The 16,410-nt window shown below is 44.3% G+C and overlaps 1 protein-coding gene across 2 annotated transcripts in view; it reads right to left on the bottom strand.

Moving 5' to 3' along the window:
• LOC147709416 (xanthine dehydrogenase/oxidase-like) overlaps positions 1-16,410 on the bottom strand; it is a 736,168-nt gene that overhangs the window by 190,106 nt on the left and 529,652 nt on the right. For both annotated transcript variants that reach the window (XR_015296692.1, XM_086927985.1), the window contains exon 27: positions 1,058-1,139. Coding sequence is in view for 1 of the 2 variants with exons in the window: in XM_086927985.1 (XP_086784111.1) it covers positions 1,058-1,139 (82 nt within the window). In the remaining variant the exon portion in view is untranslated. The remainder of the gene's footprint in view (positions 1-1,057; positions 1,140-16,410) is intronic.

Here is a 16,410-nt window from a genome sequence, read left to right as displayed (position 1 = left end):
ATGTGTCCTTGCTCTTTAAGATATGTGTAACTTAAGAGAGAGATTTCCTGAATGAAGGTGCAGACTACATTCAGTGCCTAATTTATGCCCGAAAATCTGCTCAGGAGTAATGAAATGTCAGCGTGCGGAATACCAAGGGAAGCAGTTTTAAAACAGCCTTGCATACCTATGATGGGAAAATAAGTGCCAGCCACTAACAATAAGTGCCAGTGTCCCCCACCAGCACCAATTAAGCATCGTCTACATTAAATATGTGTAAACCGAGATACCACTTTTCTGTCTAAAACATTAAACTAACTCCTTGATCAATGGTGGGGAACTAAAACTGTTTTAAGCTACTACTGCAACTTCTGCTGTTAATGAGTATCAATCCTCATGCATGTGTTTGCTCAAGAATTGCTATACAACTTGCAATGACTTAGCCATGTAATTATAAGTGATATAAACATGCTATATACATTAACTCAAACAAGAGCATTCCTCTGTTATAGTGTCAATGGGTAATTAAGTTCTGCTTTGCTTACAAATAAATAACTGTATATTAACAGCTGTAAATGAATCTCTTGCCTGTATAAAATGTTGTTCCTGAAAGGGCGGCAATATACATACATCACAATTTGTGAATTAAACAAATGTCCTGACTCTGCCAGTCTTTCTTGTGTGAATGTGGACTAGCATTGTTATTTGTAGCACTTTTAAGTCAAATGTTTTGCACAGGGAGAACCATAATTTGTCTTGATACAGGTACTTAAAACTGCTTACATTAGGTTATACAAATAAAGAAAGAAAGAGGGAGCTTATAATGACATCAGCATATGAGGGGGAGAACATTAAACCTGTAAGTGGGTTCTATGTAATATACTTTGACTCCGTTTATGTAAGTCAGTGTGTTTCCCATATTTTTAATTAAGGAATCATAATGTAGTGTACTTTAAAAGTTATTTATTTATTCTGTTAAAAATATACTTTATCAGAACAATGTTTCAGATTATTATACTTTCGGAGGTCCTGTGTTATCTGGAAGTGTACTTTATAAAGAGGTATTATCTGAACAAACCTGGGACAGGAAGCGAGCAGTAAAACCGATGCAAAATTTGGTTGGGATGATGGCCATTCCCCTCTTCTTCCAGCGGTTATGCCTGGAAAGAATAAGCTATGTTAGATTATTTAAAAATTGTAATCAAATATTCTCATTCTTTTTATTATAGTGCAACGATGAAACAATCAAAATTGACAAGTAAAGATAAAAGCTTATTTAGCCATTTGAGCTATAAAATAGAAATACAGAAGTATCAGCATTTGCAGACAATATATTACTCATGCTCATGGAGCCCATACTCTCACTCCAGGCCTTAGTGCCACTCTTGGAGGAATTTCAAGCTGTCAAAGGCCTACAAATAAATCTCATCATATTGTTGAAGTTGAAGATATAGTTGTAGTGAGGGTGAGGAGGCCTCCTGGATAGAATCATTGCCCTAAATAACCCAAATTTGCTGGGCAATGAACTCCATCCAATATGAGCGAATACAAGTGATGCCCAATCTCCTATGTGCCAGGGCAAATTTCTAACTCCTCCTTTCTGAAGCTAAGTTTTTCCTGGTGGCATAAAAAAGTCACTCCCTGTTGTTGGTGGGACGCATCGCAGCCCTTAAAATGACTATGCTACTGCGTATCCTTTATATCTTTTAAGCCATGCCCCTTCCCATCAGCAGGGCAGAACTATCACAGCATCAGGAAGTTTGCATACGTTATATCAGGGGGCAGTGCTCGGGACTTGCCACCAAAGCCTCCACGAGACACCTAAGAGAAGGTGAATTAGAGTTTTGCATCTTCTGCACCACGACCAAGCATCCCAGTTATGTTATATGACAGACTGGCTTTGAGAAGAAACAAATAAACAGTGGTGCAACATTGAACAAAACCTAGCAGCCAGACCCCCGGGTGAACTGGTGAAGAGTCTGAGGGGCCAACTCCTGTACATTTCCCCTATCACCAGGGCAACGCTTGCTATTTGGGACTCCTTAGAGGGTTGGGGGGATTCACCTCATTCTCATCTTTTATTTTTCAGTTTTATATAGCGCAAACTTGACCCAAGGGTATCGGATATTAGAGTGCTTTACATAGCCTCAGTTGCGTTACATGAGGACACATTAATTTTTTTTAGGCACAGGCGATTAAGTGATTTGCCCAGAATCACAGGATGCTGAGCGTCCTTGCCGAGACTTGTACCCGGTTACCCAGCTTTGAGGTCGACCGCCCTAGCCGTGAGGCCAACTCCTCTCGCCAATTGCCTCTCAAACCAAATATTTGACCCGCATCCTTTAAATTTGGAGATCAAAGGATTACTGAAGGATTTGCGACTTTTATACTGATGGGATTCTTAAGTTGTTTTAAGATATTAAGCATGAGTGTGTGACCCCTGAACCTGAACACTTCCACTTGCTTAATATTCACGATTGGGCCGCCCAGAGTTCTGTTAGCACTAAAACCACTAGGAAACTTACACCTTTTGAGAATTTCCTTCAACATTTCACTTCTCTTAACACTTAGGGGCCCATTAGGATGGCGGGCGGATTGCCCCCGCCAGGTTGGCGGTAGCCACCGCCGGCCTGGCGGGGGCAATCCGCCCGCCATCCTCACATAAATGAACCCCCGCCATATTAGTATGGCGGGGGGGACCGCGGCGGATGGAAAGACCGTCCGCCGCTTTTCCGCGGCGACCGGGGCGGAAAAGGTCTAATATAGTGGCGGTGTCTTATAGACATCGCCAGCCATATTAGGATGGGCCAGAACAGATGCCTTTCCGTGGCGGCAAAGGCATGTGGTCTTCACTTCGGGGGCCCCCTGTAGGCCCCCGGAGTGAAGGAGAGGTGGGGTTGAACACGGGGGGTTCCTGTGGTACCTCCCTGCATTTGCATTAACAAAGCGGCAGGCACCGTGCGGTGCCTGCCGCTTTGTTATTGCAAATGCATTTGTGCATTTTTAGCATTGTGGCAGGCGGTGCTCGAAAGACAGTGAGAGAAAGACCTCAACACAACCCTCGACTCAAAACAGTGGCATGAGATATTCCTTCATATCAAAACCTTCACCCATTTTTTTACAAAATATTATTCCATTGACACCTGTGAGAAATTGGGTTGTTGGCTGAGGGGGGGTGTGAGCCCTTCAACACAACAGCCACAAACCTTGCCAGGGTGAATCACAAATGTCACAAAATTAACCTGTGCTCAACCCTCTGGTAGCTTGGCACAGTCAGGTTTAACTTAGAGATAATTTGTAAAGTATTTTCGCTGCACTTAAAAAGCACAATATAAGGACAATCCCATAACGATTTAGAAAAATGGAGCAAATTCTTATAAATTATTTGACACCAAAAGGGCAACATTCTAATCAGTAGAACCATAATTATTGATTTGTAAAGGTTTTAGTCGAATCTAGCACCTGAAAGATCAAAACGCCAACCCTAGACCTCTAGTCTTGCGAGTCCGGGAAAAAGTCAAAAGTCATGGCCGACCACAATGGAGTGTGGCTCGGGTACCCAAAGTGTATTGTGCAAGCTCTTTGCTTACTTTTGGATTTAGGAGACATTTCAACGAAAAATGTCTGAGAAGGTAAAGTTCAGTGGGGCAAGGCAGTCGGCTGTGTCTGAGGAGGAGGTCATCAAATGAGAGGGACAGGGGCTTAGTAGGTCCAGCATACAGGCCCCTAATCAATATGGCATGAACAGAAGTATGCAGTTCCTAAAGGGGACTTGGAAGCGGCAAGGGAAGAGGGGGAGGAAGGTTAGAGAGCATGTGTTCCTGAGATAGAATGGAAACTTGAAGTGGAGTAGCTGCAATAAGGAGCAGGGCTCTCACACACCCCATAGGATTTCATGCTTCATCATAGAGCAGCTCCTCGTTGGACCGGTGCTGCAATGTCCAACGGGCCCCACAGGGGTTCTTTGCCAGAGGTCTTCTCAGGTTGCTGCTATGAAGCTAAAGAGTGGTGTGGGGGCATCTTGGTAGTGAGTAGAAGTGGGAAACAACAATATGACCCCAACTGTGATGTCCATAAAACTCACTCTTTTGCGAGAGGCGTGAGACCTACTCACATGTGGATGTCAGCGGAGGTGCACCTCCACCGACATCCACATATGTTTTGTTTTTGGACGTCACGGTTGGGGTCATATCCACATCCCTTTCTAGGTGTTCTCCAGAAGGTAGACAAATTTTTATATTTGCACTTTCGCATAGGACTACGATATGAATCTGCATTATAGGGGACGCAATATATATTTCTCCACACATTCTTGTTCGTCCCTTTGAGAGTAGATGAGGATCCCCCAGTCCTGAAGAAATGCAGTTGATCCTTTTGGACAGTTGAGGGCATCAAACATGTCGACCATATCCACCCTACACATCACACTTTGAGCTTCAGCAGGTATAGTTTCCTCGCCAGCCACGAGTTGACCCCGGCGCATGAGGGTCAACTTCTTGGAGGTACAAGTAGTGTTCAGCCACACAAGACCAAACAGTAACAGGTCTTTGACACCCTTAGATGTCTGGGGCAACACATGTGCTACACTGAATGTATAAGCAAGTGTTTACCCTTTCCAGAAACCTCCCATGTAACAGAAGGGCAAAAGCTGGCTTGGTCTTGATTTTCAGTAAGTATGAATACAGACTGTGAAAGCAGGGGCTCATGATCCTTCTGCCTTTTGGGGTTTCAAGCAGGAGGTATCAGGAAAGTTACCACATGGATAACTAGCTTGTGGTGGCCAAGCATTCAAAGCAACGTCACTTTTTGATCCTTCGATGACGGCTCTCCCTATCATTATGAAGCAGAATTCACCAAGCGTTGGATTGTTCATCCGCTAATAGGGTACTTGACCTTGGTTTATAACGTCATACGACAAGTTAGTTTGACCCTACTGATGATGTGCTGTTGCAATAGAAATCCTGCTCAGTACGAGAAGAACCACAGGTTCAAACATTTGGTGTGAGCCAATGGGGTGAAACTGCCATCTGTGACATTATGATAGAATGCCTCTAATCAGAACAGCTCCCCAACAAACAGCATCGCTACTGCAGTGCCATGGAGCCTTGATAGGCTGGAGGTAGCCAGCCTCTGACCAGAGCATAGAGCTACTTATTCATGAACTGGAGTGAAGACAGAATGGGGATGCCTCCGTCACCCTTAGTGTACCGCATGTTCGTGGGGCACTTAGTGCTAAATCATTTCTAGACAACTTGATTCTGGTAAGGAGTTTCCATGTAGCAGAAAAGCTATGATCTGCTGAATGTCATCATCTGAGTCAAGCTTTTTTCTCCATCTCTGGGCACCTGTGCTCCCCTTGGGTCCCTCTGCCACAAGGGTGGGGGGAGGGACAGGGTGCATGTCTGTGGGAGACTGCCTCTACCACATACATTGCGGCTTGGGGGCCATCCCCTCCATCCCCGAGTCAGGCAGGAGAAGAGCTGTGAAGGCCCAACCACCCAAGAGATACCAGGGCAGGGTGGTATTGGACAGGTTGGAGTCTGGGACTCCTGCCAGCAGTACAGCTCCCATAATCCCCCGTGAGAGGTAGGCAAAGCCATGGCCTTCACCTGGGAGGTCCGTTGGCAAAAGAGGAGGGTTACAGACATCAGGTTGCGTTCCCTATCCAGGCCAGGGTGGAGTCTGAGGTTCCTGTGGGTTGAATAGCTTCCATAATCCCCACAAAGCCATAGCTATTGTCAGGGAGGCCCAGTCACCCCGGGCAAGGGCTCCAGGCACCCAGCAGGGCCACTTCCCTTACCCAGGTCAGGTTTGCCATGAATAGGGGTGGAGTCTGGGGCTCCTGTAGGCAGAACACCTCTCATAATCACATCTGGGAGGCCTGGTCCCCATAGGCCACTAGTGCCACCCAGCATGTAGAGCCTCACCGGCAAGAGTTGGCCAGATTTCAAGATGTCCAACAATTAGCTTCTCAGCTTCATGTTGGCAAAAACATCACTGTGAACTTTTGAGTCTAATGGCTGATCCAGCAAATGCATGGTTATGGGTGTGTCAACTCAGTGAACCACGTCATCAGCCCAACCTTCCTAATATGAATTATGCTGCATCCCGGGTACTGGAATTTCCAAGGCCCTTTTTCAGGCCCGGAAGGATATGGAGCGGTGAGGCAGTCCAGCCTTGCCCCCACTGTAAATATCCCTGTGACTTGGAGGTTGCTAAATTTTGGGGACTCGAGGAGCAAGAGGAATTCGTGGGACACACTTACTTTGAGGGCTTGTTAACATCACAGCTCTATTCCACCCCCACCACCGCAATGCCTGCCAGCAAGAATATTGCATTCTGGGACCTGTAGGTGCCATGAACGGGGCGTCCAACGGGAGGCATGTGCACATGGAATTCACCTGGGGGGGTGGAGTGATTAATGAGCACTTAGGATGGGGCGGGGTATTTAAAACTGCAATAAGCGCCTGCATCCCAACAACACCCTTGCTGCTGAAGAAGGCTAATAGACGCCGAAATGCATTCCCCATGATGTGCGTTACCTGAATAAATCTGTCTCCAATGTTTCCCCTGTTGTGGCCTCTTCTCTTTCCTGGAGGAGTTGGGAACATATATAGGGCTTTAGAAAAGGCAAGCAAAGCGGAACAGTCCAAATGGTGGGAACATTTCTCTTTAACCGGCTATCTGGAGGTCGGCAGGGGAAACATCCTTTACAACGCAACTTTTACAACGCAGTGCCTTTACTACACAACTTTTACAACGCAAACCATTAAAACGCATTGCGCTGGGGGGCGCTCTAGCATAGGGAATAAGTTTAATTTACTATCCAACACCTTCCCTAGTGTCCACGGGGACTGGAGTTGGATTAGTAAATTAAACTATTCACTATCCAGCACCCCAAAGCACTATGCACAAAGCACTAGGTTTTCGTTGTAAATACCGCGTTGTAAAGGCATGCGTGGTAAAAGTATGCGTTGTAACGTCATTCATCCGATTGAGCTGAATGCAACTTGGAGTCTTCTAAGACATTAATGACAATACTCATCAAGTATGCAGAGACGGACAGAGCTAAACTATTGGTGGAAATTGATAGACTTAATAAGGAGATTGAGCAACTGCCAGACTCACCACTTAAGACAAAATATCAAGACGATATGGTGGCTCATCTGAAAAGGGAAGAAGATGTGATTAAACGGCGCAAGGCATATAAGTTCCAAGGGACTGCCTTGACTACGAGCATGGCCAAATTTTCACATTTGCCAAAAAATATGATCGCCTTAAAACATCACAGGCAAGACCAACCACCAAATAGCCACCTGCAAGACAGACACTACAAACAGTATATATGACAGGGGCAGAAGGGGCAGAAGTTTCCTCCGTCTCAGAAGGCAGTGCAAATATAGACAGTGAGTCTGACAACGAGTTGGCAAGAGCACAGAGGGCGGGGTTTCGAAAATGTTAGCACAGGAGCTAGAGGTGGTCCAGCAGGATCGCAAGCAACCCCTCCGCTCTGGTGCCAAAAGTGCAAACACAAACAAAATGCCAACACAAAGCGGGCAGCAAGGAGGCGCTGCAACAAACAGCAGAGGGGCAACGAACAAACGAAGAAATACGCGGGAAAAAATGGAACCGCAGATAAGTCAGGGATCTGACGTATCACAAACAGTTGTCAACCTCACGGATATGCAGCTAACTCCCAAAGAAATTTCCATACTCTCGTTAGGTCTGTCTTACAGTGCTAAGTCCTACTTTAATTATGCAGGAACCAAAATTGAGTTATATAAATACGTGCGCAAGCTCAAACTGCGTAAATATCACTGTCTACATAAGCGACGACCACCGTCCACAGAGGTTGTGCAGGGAACTCAGCCACCAACTTCGCAGACAGATGACTCTATTTTGGTACAGGAGCTACTTGATATGGGTAATGACTCTGATTTGCCTTTATCTAGCCCGGGCCCAGGCATGAATGTTTCCACAATAACTACAAACTTCAAACCTAAGTCAAAATTCTGTCCATTGATGATGAAAGACAACATTGACGTATTTCATGATAAAGTTTCCCAAGAGCACTTTTTCTTAAACAAGGCACTTTTTCCAAAAAACATCACTACCGTGATTTTGAATATCATCAACTGATCAAAAAATTGCAAAATAATACTAACATAATCATACGACAATCCGACAAAGGAGGAAATTTTGTTTTATGGCCTGGAAAAATGTACATGGAGGTGGCGTTGGGGCAGTTAAATGATCGAACATGCTACCGACGGACAGATGCCAACCAAGAACAACAAGCGAAGTGTGACATCTATTCTAAATTGATGGCTTGGAGGAGCACTGGCATTATTACCATGGACGAATTCAAGTTCATGAAGAAGGAAAATCCAGTATTGCCAGCAGCTTACTTCATTCCCAAAATTCACAAGGATAGATCTGCACCGCTGGGCCGTCCAATTATCTCTGCTTGCAACAGTATACTTGAAAATGTGAGCAAGTATGTTGACTTTTTCTTGCAAGACTTTGTCAGATCATTACCGTCATTTGTGCTAGATACAGGAGATTTTTTGAGCAAGATTAATAATGTGCAGTGGAAACAAAGTTATCTATTAATCTCACTTGACGTGACCTCATTGTACACCAGCATTGTTCACAAAGATGGGCTGAGAGCAGCTCAGCATTTCCTGGATTCTAGACTAGATTGTTTGAATGACCATATATGCATGATTATTGCCATGATCACATTGTGCCTGGAAAACAACTTTTTCTTATTTGGTAAACAATTGTTCCAACAGAAAAGGGGCGTGGCGATGGGGGCCTGTTTCTCTCCCAGTTACGCCTGTTTACACATGAGTTCCTGGGAGGAACAGGTCCTCACGCCTAAGTTCAGGGACATCATGAATACCAAAATTATAAGGTGGCTAAGATGCATCGATGACCTCTTTTTAATTTGGAATGGGTCACAGGATGAGGCAGTTGAGTTCATTGACAATCTAAATGAAAATGACCTCAACTTACAGTTCACAGCCCAAATTAGTGACACATCAGTCTGTTTCCTTGATGTAGAGGTTTTCACTCGAGGGGAGAAACTAGAAACTAAACTATACCACAAACCAACTGCAGGGAATAGTGTCTTGCATGCGGGTAGCCACCATCCAGGTCACCTCATAAGGAGCATACCTTATGGGGAAATGCTCCGAATTAGGAGGATTTGAAGTGCAGATATAGATTACACAGAGGCTCAAGCAGCATGCAAGGTTTGATTCCTACAAAGAGGTTCCTGGAAAGAAAATATTGATAAAGCCATCGTAAGAGCTAATTCTTGTGACAGAATATCTTTGCTGTCTACTTGTAGGCAAAGCAGAAATAATACATCCACAGTTGCAGACAATGAAACTCAACTCATTCTAACATTCAATAACCAACACTTGATCATTAGAAACATTGTCAAACGCAACTGGACACTTATCTCTAGTGACCCAGTACAAAGTGGGCAGATCAAGGGCACTCCGAGTATAGCCTACAAAAGAGCTAGAACAATGGGGAACTGTTTAGTATCTAGCAGTCCAGAGATCCGGACCACGGGCTCGTGGTTGGACTCAAGTAAAGGTTTCCTCAAGTGCTCCTCATGCAAAGCATGCAAACAGGTAGCCATACAAGGTCTTATACACTCACGCCTCGATTTTAACAATGTGCTTTACCTCGGTGCCCCAGAGTACACCCTGCGTAGACTGCAGATAGTGCAGAACTGCGCAGCACGCTTACTCCTCAAAATCCCTCATAGACAATCAGTGAGGTCCGGACTGGTTAGCCTTCACTGGCTACTGGTTCGGCAGAGGGTTCTTTTTAAAGCAATGTGCATAGCCCACCAAGCATTCTGGGACACAGGACCCAGCATTGCCCGTGACTTAGTTACTCACTACATTCCCAACAGAAGCCTTCGCTCAAGCCAGACCTTTCTAGCAGTGGCGCCAAGAATAAAAAGATACAGATCAGGCGGAAGGACGTTCGCCTACAATGCGTCCAAAACCTGGAACACTCTGCCACTTCATCTCAGAGCTAATCCCAACCTCACTGTGTTTCGTAAACAATTAACAATTAAGGACTTTCTTGTTTAATTCCCCCCATTAACCATTAGTTTCCTCCTCCTCTGCTCTCCGGTAGGTTCTGGTTACCTTAGGGCTTGGACGCCTCCGGGCAGCAAATCGCGCTTTACAAGTTCACATCTAATCTACGCTACGTCGGTAGCACAAGAACACAGGTATACAAACGCATTCTCCAGCACCATAGGGCCGTTTCCTACGGCGACACTGCGTACCCGGTTGTGAGGCACTTTAAAGAGGCAGAATTGAGATATTTTGTCATTGACATGGTACCACCACAAAGGAGAGGTGGGGACCGTGAGCTGCTACTGCGCAGGTTAGAGACCAGGCACATCATTTTATTAGATACCAAGACCCCCAATGGTCTCAACTCTGGAGAAGACTGTCATACTTACCTATAAATACTGTTTTAATAATGACCAACTGTACGACCATAATCATACCTCCTGTCTCAATCAATTTCTACTATGTAAGCATTGTTTTTTTTATAATTTTCACAATTTTATGTTTCACTAGGTAGCACTATTTTGTAGTATTTATCTTGCCAATATTTATTGCTGTTTTTGCACATAATTTAAACAAGGTTCATATTTTTGCACAGTTGCTTGCCTAACCCATTAAGGGGTGATTTCCAAATTGTCAGCGTTTAATGTGCGCATAGGCTTGTATTTTGAGACGCTAGCCTTTAGAACTTGTATTTCATGGTACTATAGAATCGTTCTGTGGCTAATTCTATGCATACATCACAAAATATATTTATTCAGGTGTATGGTCTCAAATCCGTTAGGGTGGAACAACATCAATTTTAATTTAACTATACATTAAATTATCTTATTGTTGATATCCAGTATTTTGCTGCTATATTTATATCTGTATTTTTAATATCTTTTATATATTTATATATTTATGCATGTGTTATGTTCAGATATACTTCCATCCTGTTGTGAAACTGAATGAGCATTTATAACACATTATGTGTCTTACACAAATGTTAATTATGTGCATATCTGCATTTATGCATTTATTGGCTAAGGCAATATGTTTTCTATGTCTATGATAGCAATATTTGGCACTAGCACTTTAAAAGGGGCACATACGCCCCTGCACGTTGTCATGTGATCAAGGGCTTGTTTGGCCCGAAACACGTAATGGTGCTGTGGTGGACAGATAAATAAAAAAATCAGCACCAAAAAAAACAAAAAAACATGGTGGTGTGGTGGAGAGCTAAATAAAAAAATCAGCACCAGTTCCTGGGTTCGTCTCGACTATGTAACCTGCGTGAATGCTGGAGACGTTTGTATGGCGAAAAAAAAAAAATATATATATATATATATATATATATATATATGCAGCACTCAAGAAAGTTTCAAATGTAGAGTTTATTGCGGCTGACACATTTCGACGGGAACGGTCTTCCTCAAAGCCAACTTTACAAGCAGTGATGATGCCCTATTACCTCAAAAACAATTCTTGCACCAACAGAAAAACATAGTGAAAAGACTCATGGGACCTCACATCGTGCTCTGGCCTTTGGGAAAACAGACTACTATGCTGTTACAGTAATAATTTTAAACGTACTGCATTTCTGCATTTAAACTACCATTCGCCCCAAAAATATGCTACATATATGACATGCGTGGGGGAGAATCCTTTTTGCTTAATTTGAAGTGCAGAGAGGCTTGTTAATAACTCATTGGCCAGATGATTATTAAGATCCCCCAGTATTGTGAAGTTAGCTGGGATTAATGCTGAGTTGGCAACAAATGTAGGAAGTGCACTGAGAAATTGTCCTATAGATCCTGGGGGTCGATAGAGCAGTAAACCGGAGAAGGTGCTGGTGGGTAAAAATTCTAGGGAGAAATTCATGCTTTCGGAGTCTGGTAACTCATACGTAGAGGACCGGCAACAGAAATTGTCTTTAAATATTATGGCTAGTCCCCCACCTCTTCCTGTCTCGCGGTCCACCCTGTGGAATAAATACCCAGGAGGAAGGGTTTGTGTAATAACTGGGTCAACCTTATCTTGTAACCAAGTCTCAGTCAAGAATAAGGCATCTGGTTTGAGGTCTTCTAGTAGGAGTGCAAGTTTGACTGAGTGTTTAGGGAGAGAGCAGCAGTTTAAGAGGAAGAGTTTTAAGTAAGGGCCGAGTGACGGTGCATCCTTACTATGGGGTTGAAGTTTAAAGTTGCAGTAAGAACAAAAGGAAGGACTATTGGCGATGTTCAATGAGTGTAGCCAGTTGATGCCTATGTCCCCTCTCATGTTAGACAAAGATTAAGCACTATAGGAGAAACTATTTTTTTGAAAACTGACAGGGGTCGTGGCCCCTGGTCCCGCCCGGGCGCGGCCGGGCACAAAAAGGCTTGCCTTTGGCGCACCTTTGTCATGCCCGCTGCGCACGTCCGCTGCGCATAGGGACTGGCATGTTGCCTAAGTACTGCCCCAACTAGCACGCTGCCCTCCTGTCTCTGCCCCCAACCGGAAGTGAGGAGACTGCCTACACCCTCCACAACAATCAGGAACACCTGCGGTGGACCGAGGTGCGGCAGGAACACAAAAGCGCTGCCAGGATGAACAGGTAAGTGTAGTCAGAAGCAGAGAGAGTAGTGATTAAAAATGCGGCAATAGTGAGCAAAGTTAAAAGAAAGAAACAGCAGATCCGCTTACAAGCGTATCCTCCTGCTTGCATGCGTCCACTGCACTGCGGGTCTGGTGTGCTGCCTAAGTACTGCCCGAACTAGCACTCTGCCCTCCTGTCTCCGCCCCAACCGGAAGTGAGGGGACCGCTTACACCCTCCACAACAATCAGGAAAGCCCGCAGTGGACCGGGGTGCGGCGGGAACACGAAAGCGCTGCCAGGAAGAACAGGTAAGTGTAGTCAGAAGCAGAGGGAGTAGTGGTTAAAAATGCGGCAATAGTGAGCAAAGTTAAAAGAAAGAAACAGCAGGTCCGCTTACAAGTGTATCCTCCTGCTTGCACACGTCCTCTGCACTGCGGGTCTGGGGTGCTGCCTAAGTACTGCCCCAACTAGCCCACTGCCCTCCTGTCTCCGCCCCCAACCGGAAGTGAGGAGACCGCCTACACCCTCCACAACAAACAGGAAAACCTGCAGTGGACCGGGGTGCTTGCCTGTTATCCCCCTTACAGCTTTGGATTCACTGCTGAAGGTCGCGATTAATCTGACCACCTTCTTATCATCCTCTCTCTGAAGGTGTCACTGTTGGTACTCCTACTCTTTTCTCCAGCGGCCCTACTCACCCTCTCCAGGTATCTCCTCTGTATGAATCTCCTGTCCATCATCTTTGTTTCTGTTTTAAAAGCATTGTTCGTACTGTAATTCCTCCTAACTCTTAGGACTTCCCCATAGGGGACACTCCATTTGAGTTTGGTGGGGTGATGGCTATGGGCATGTAAAATGATATTTCCCACAGTGCTTTTCTAAATAGGCTAGTCTTAATATTCTCTCCCACTGTATCTACTTTGACCTCTAGGAAGTCAATGCTGGTAGTTTCTGTTCTGCTAGTAAAACCGAGATTCAGGTCACTGTCTGCTATCCTAGAAGACATCCAATTTCTCTTGTGGCCCATCCTATATTAGAAAAATGTCATCTTTATAGCGGGTCCACAGTACCAGGAGGTCAGTCCATTCCTCATTGGCCTCTGACCAGACATATTCTGAATCCCACCACCCCATGAAAATGCATGCGTAGCTTGGGGCAAAGCAACTTTCCATAACAATCCTGGTTAACTGTCTGTGCAATTGATCTTCAATTAGGAAAAAGTTGTGCTCCAGGCAAAAACACAGCATTTCCAGCAGGAGCCTGGAATGATCCTACATAGCTAAGGGTTTATCCCTAAAAAAACCTACATGGCTCTAAACCTAGTTTGTGGCCTATACATGTATACAGTGACACTACGTTCACTGTGGCAAGAAGAAAACTTGGTTGCCAAGGGATATCTTGTACTTTAGTGGTGAGCCCATACTGTCCCTGCAATAAGATGGTAAATTGACAATATAGGGGCATAACAAGTGATCTAGGTAAATAGAAGTGTTCTCTAGTAAACTGTTGTTGGCGGAAATAATAGGCCTGCCAGGCGGGTCAGTGCTGTGCTTGTGGATTTTAGGCAACATATAAAGCATGGTGTCATCCGGTTTTTAGCATAGAAAAAATGTCTTTCATCAGAGCTCAAAAGACCTCTCTCATGCCAACTTGCAAGCATACTGTTGTACTGTGTGACAGCTTGACCAGACATGGCTGCATTTTCTAACATAGTTACATGACAGATCCACCTGCCTTGCACCACATTACCCCCTTTGTCCAAGGGTTTCACCACAAACAGTTTAGATTCTTTGAGAGACAACAGGGCTTCTTGTTGACATCTTGTTAGGTTTTCTGCAAAATGGTTATTACACTTTTGCCATAATGTCATTAGATCACTCAACACGATCTCATGGTAAGTATCTATATTATTCTGTGGAATTATAGGATTGTATCTGGATTTGGTCTTGAAATTGTTTCTGCTGGTCCTGCCAATCTCCAGACCCATATTGCGAAATACCTCCCTTTCCGATTTCTAGTCCTTGGCCGCTAGATCAAATTCCCTGACGGTGGACAGACCTTCAATGTCTCCAATGGATAGGATATCAGAGGTAGGGTTAGATCAGAAGCCCGAAACCACATCCCCTCCCATTCATTCTTGGTTTCTCTTTTTGTTGTACAAAAACTTTAAGCAGTTTCAGTTTTCTGATAAATAAGAATTTATCATTGGAGTACGGGAATAGTCAAGATTGGAAATGGGGCAGAAAGATAAACGCAACTCCAAGAGAGACCGCTCAGTCTGGGTTAGTTCATGAGAGGATAAATTCACAACAGTAAGATTTCTCTCACCCATTATGTGTTCCTTTTGCTTTGCTGTGTTTCTTTCCCATGCGGCTTGTTGGTTTCCTTGCCCACTTCTTTGTATCTTTCCGAACTGCTGCCTCCTCCTCTTCCTTTTGGTGATTTTACTGGGGCCCCTGAATTTGCCTTAAAAAAAGGCACTCCTCTAACGTATTGAAAGAAGTGGTGCCTGATGTGGGAGTGGCTTGTCACTCTTCCATATCCGAGAAGGCGTTCTAGCTGGATTCCGAGATAATTAATTCCTCTTGTCTCAGGAATGTGGGTTGCCTGAAGTCTTTCCTGTCTGCATCATATTTCTTCCCAAAGCTGAGGATACATCATGACAGATAATCATTTTTATCACATGTGAATTTCCACTTCTTCTTAGATTTTATGCCATCCTCGCATTTGGTGAGTCTGCCCTCCATCTCTTTCAAGAACTGTGGTATTTCCTCCTGTGTAGAGTGCTGGTGCAATGACTCCTTCGATTTCTTCAGCTCCTCTTCCACCTGTTCCAATTCAATGGCTGCATATTTGGAAAGGAGGCCAATCATGTGTTTACAAGTTCATGCTATCAGGAGTGACCATCCCTCCAGTAACTTCGGGTGTGGATTATGATAGGTGGGAGTTATGAGGATATGTAGGCCCCTCGTTACTCTTCCCACCTCAATATAATTATGGGGAGAAATCACCTCCCAGCTCCTCTTGAGCTCTCTTCTCCATAACTTCTCATGGTGGAATAGTTTCAGTTTCACATCACTACCTCCACCTGAATCTCCAATTGTAACTCCTTCCGCTCCTTCAACAATGTAGCTTCCACCTTCATTAAAGAGGTTTTTCACTTACCCCAGCCCCTTGTGAATAGCTTCACTCATTGTTCCTTTTTTTTTTGTTTTCTTCAAACTGTATTTATTGGCATTTCCAAAGTTATTCAACATACAATATAGGATATAAGTATCACAATTTCAAATTCTCCATTTTGCTTCTAATATTTTAGTTTTTGATCTAGTATTTTTACCTGGGATTCAGAATTCTGCTTCATTTTAACACAGCTTCTAATATTTGAAAGATTCTTAAACACATCAGCTTTGTTTCCCAGGAGTTGTTGTATCTCTTATGAGCCAACATCATGTTTTTCAAATTTCGCACTATTTTTGCACCGATATTTACCAATAACCAATTTTCATCTAGGCCTGTTGTAACATTAACTGAGAACTGTGGTCAGTGCAGCTTGGGCCTATCCTACTACAGCAGGTGGACTTCCTACTACTGATCAGTGCTGTGAAGGATCTGGGTGTGTGTGTGGGGTCTGTGCTTGACATGCCGTTTCAATGGTTCCGGTCTCTGCAGCAGTCGCTTAAGGTACTAGGTATGCCCCCTCTGCCGTTGTGTATCCTCTCCTATTTAAGCATACTTGTCTGATTCAGCCACTGCTACCCTCACTGTGCA

Source organism: Lissotriton vulgaris, chromosome 6, assembly GCF_964263255.1.
Source record: "Lissotriton vulgaris chromosome 6, aLisVul1.2, whole genome shotgun sequence".
Taxonomy (NCBI): domain Eukaryota; kingdom Metazoa; phylum Chordata; class Amphibia; order Caudata; family Salamandridae; genus Lissotriton; species Lissotriton vulgaris.
The sequence above is the reverse complement of the archived record's forward strand: the minus strand, read 5'-3'. Positions and strand labels throughout refer to the sequence as shown.